This window comes from Vigna radiata, chromosome 5 (assembly GCF_000741045.1).
Source record: "Vigna radiata var. radiata cultivar VC1973A chromosome 5, Vradiata_ver6, whole genome shotgun sequence".
NCBI lineage: Eukaryota > Viridiplantae > Streptophyta > Magnoliopsida > Fabales > Fabaceae > Vigna > Vigna radiata.
In genome coordinates this window covers 27,736,308-27,739,771 of record NC_028355.1, presented here as the reverse complement: position 1 = coordinate 27,739,771, position 3,464 = coordinate 27,736,308, and the positions used below count along the sequence as shown (strand labels likewise).

At 31.4% G+C, this 3,464-nt stretch overlaps 1 protein-coding gene across 1 annotated transcript; it reads left to right on the top strand.

Moving 5' to 3' along the window:
- Positions 1–1,912: 1,912 nt before the first annotated feature.
- Positions 1,913–3,080, top strand: LOC106760562 (E3 ubiquitin-protein ligase RNF185). The gene is made up of 2 exons (XM_014643983.2): positions 1,913–2,100; positions 2,485–3,080. Exon 2 carries the CDS (start codon positions 2,511–2,513, stop codon positions 3,078–3,080), a length of 570 nt encoding a protein of 189 aa, XP_014499469.1. The 5' UTR covers positions 1,913–2,100; positions 2,485–2,510.
- Positions 3,081–3,464: the final 384 nt, after the last annotated feature.

Below are 3,464 nucleotides of genomic sequence, written 5' to 3'. Positions count from 1 at the left end.
CCTCAAGAAGCCACGAGTCTAAAGCTGATTCTGACAACATCTTTCTATATCAATATCTTTCCCAGAGAAAACTTGCTATTAAATTATAGGTTTAAACCTTTTTTTGGTTCCTAAGTTAAGTTCTGATGTTCAGTTTAATCCCCGCTTTTAAAAATGTCAACCTTTAGTCTCTATGATATGAAAAATATATCAAATCAGTCCTATTCGTTAGCAAATCACAAGTTTTTCATTAAGTGATTTGTTGTTCATAACACCTTCCGTTAACAAATCACAAAATATTAGATACCTAGGTATGAAAACTTGTGATTTATTGTTCATTAAGTGATTTGATACATTTTTCATATCATAGGGACTAAAGGTTAACATTTTTAAAAGCACAGACTAAACTGAACACCAAAACTTAACTTAGGAACGAAAAATGGTTTAAACCTAAATCACATGACAACTTGTATACACAAAAAGAATAAACAGTGTGCAGTGTGGAATAACAGGTAAAACTTTCGCCACATTTTCGAATGAAAATGTAATCCCAATAATGCCACAGAAGAATAATTCTTACTTTTCTTTCCATCTTAAGCTTATACATAGAGAATAATATTACCATTTTCCTATTTATACCGCCTAAAGAAATAGTAATTCTGGAATCCTATAACTAATGTCACCCAATATGAAAAATCTGCTCCCGTAACATCATCCTTGCCTGCGCCTGTGAATGGACCGAACTTGACACCTATATATGCGACTAACACAATGCAGGTTGGTGGGATGGCGGTATGGACAACAATCAACAATTAATGCAAGGCCAACCCTTACAACTACAAGCGGCTCACTTTGCCCAACAACTTAGAATACACAAAAGAATAAACACTTATAACATTTGGTATCCTATTCTTTTTATTTTATTTTGATATTATATAAATCTTTATTACTCAGAGCAAGAAAATGCCCACTAATAGTTCATACCCTCAAATGAAACTTGGTATAATTCTCCTCTCAAATTAGTTTGTTATTTTTAATCTGGGTCATAAATCAATCAGCACCTTATGTTTTTTCTTGGATGTTTAAATTTTGTGGTATTGTCTAAAGAATATCACACACCGATTTTAATTAAACTTAAAGAATGGAAGGAACAGTTACACTCTTTAAAGGCAGAATACTAAGAATCTTGTCCCTTTAATTTGTTTTCCATATACAAATATAAGATATTACTGTTCATGTTAATAAGTATAAAGATTACTACGGTGTCAATTTTAATATATTTGTTTTTCTGATAATAATAATAATAAAAAAAAGTAATAATATCATGATATATTTTTATATTCATTTGACACAAAATATAAGAATAAAATACTTATAAAATTGTAAAGTTTTATATCTTTTAAAAAAAATAAAAGAGTTAAATATGTTTTTAGTCCCTATACTTTGAGACGATTTTGGTTTTGATCCCTCTTTCAAACTAAGGTACAATTTAGTCCTTCAACTTTATAAAACTCTGGTTTTAGTCATTTTTACCAAATTTTTTTAACTTTATTTGCTGTTTAAAACACGTTTCTCGGTTAACATTCAAGAAATTGAAGAAAAAATGTGTCAAACAGTGTAAACAAAATAAAGTTAAAAAAATTTGGTAAAAATAACTAAAACCAAAGTTTTATAAAGTTGAAGGACTAAATTGTACCTAAGTTTGAAAGAGGGACTAAAACCAAAATCAGGACTAAAAACATATTTAACCCAAAATAAAAAATAAGTAAAAATAATGTGATATGAACGTAAAAAATTTAAGTATATTAAATAATCATTAATAAAAAAACATATCTCTCAATTGGATTGTATTGAGATAAGTATAAAAGTTGTAATTTGTGTCCATTCTACCTTTATTACCATAAATGAAGTATAAAACCTTGTCTGGTGGACACATCCGATCCCCAAACCCTATTTCTCGTACTCCCATCGCAACACGACCTTTTACTTTTTCAGCATCACGCACTTCAACTTTATGATTTTGTTCATTACCTTACCCTAATTTTGATCTCACAAACTTAGATATCAATTACAACCATCTCAATTCTTCATGGCATATTAACGTTTATCAACAATACATAGGTAATTTCTCTACTCTTTCGTCCTATCAGTTTTCTCTTTCATTGTCGAATTCTTTTTACGTGCATGGTTTACTTTATAATAGGGGTTTTAATCTACTATGGTTTCTGTACATTTTTTTTGTTTGTTTATCATTCGTTCGAATTTTCGGGTTTTATTACAAAAGGGGAAAAGAAGAAGGAGTGCCTGTTCAAAAGTACACGAGTGGAAGCAAGAGTGAATCGGAAAGAAACTAAAATATATAAAAGAAAGAGTGGTAGATCTTATCAGTGGTGTCATTGAACATTATGAATTTTATCTTTGAAATTATTTGACGTTGTTAGGGTTCTTGATTATCTTTCGATATTGTTAGTGTTCTTGATTATCATTCATTCTATATTGGTTTAGATTGTGTTATAGGATTGAAGTTTGCAATGGAGGTTGATCTGAATGAAGATTTGGATGGAATAAAAGAGCGACTGAGAAGGCTAGAAGGTGCAGCTTTTAGGGCAAGGCAACGTGAGAGGCGACGAGTGAGTCATGCTCCGATTCAGATAGTTAACCAGGATGGAGAAGTGGTGACAGTTGCTCATCTTGAAGATGGTGATTTTGAAGGAGAAATTATAGAAGAGAGAGAGGGTAAAAGAAAGGGTAGTTATTTGGTTGCTGATGCACTGGGATTGAGAAACAATGATGGTGAGGGTTTTCCTGCAAAGTTGTTTCACTGTAATGTGTGTCTGGAGAGGGCAAAGGATCCTGTTTTGACTTGTTGTGGTCACTTGTTTTGTTGGCCTTGCTTTCACAAGTTGCCATTGACATCTACTTATCCAAAGGCAAAGGAATGTCCAGTTTGTGAAGGAGAGGTCACAAATGAAACTCTTACAACAATATATGGCAATTCAGATGTCCATGACAGTGGCAACTTTAAACTTGATCATGAAATTCCTCCCAGACCCTGTTCAAGGAGAGTTGAGAGCATTTGGCAGCAACTCAGAAATTATTAGTTTAGCTTTGCTTAGTTAGAATTTATAATCTCCCTCTATTGTAAGGTTTAGAGGCATTTTCACATCCTTTGATGTGTTATCAATTGACAATATATGCATTTTATTTCAATATGATTTGTATGTTTTCTATTTTTTATGTTTCTTCAAGAGTCATGGCATTATATGAAAGGATCATGATATTTTGACAACACATTTTGACAATTTTTTTGACAACGGCACACGTGTCATCATTTTATTGGTCTATTTGAATTTATATTTTAAAAAATGTTTAAAACGGACCAATCACAAGCTGTCACGTGTGTGTTGTCAAAACGTTGTTAAAGAAGTGTTCTTAAAATAACTTTTTCCTATATGAAAACATCTACCTTTCATTTTTTACTATAA

What these genes read in the sequence shown, in the direction of transcription:
- LOC106760562 (XM_014643983.2), top strand. Translation starts at nt 2,511, where the DNA reads ATGGAGGTTGATCTGAATGAAGATTTGGATGGAATAAAAGAGCGACTG.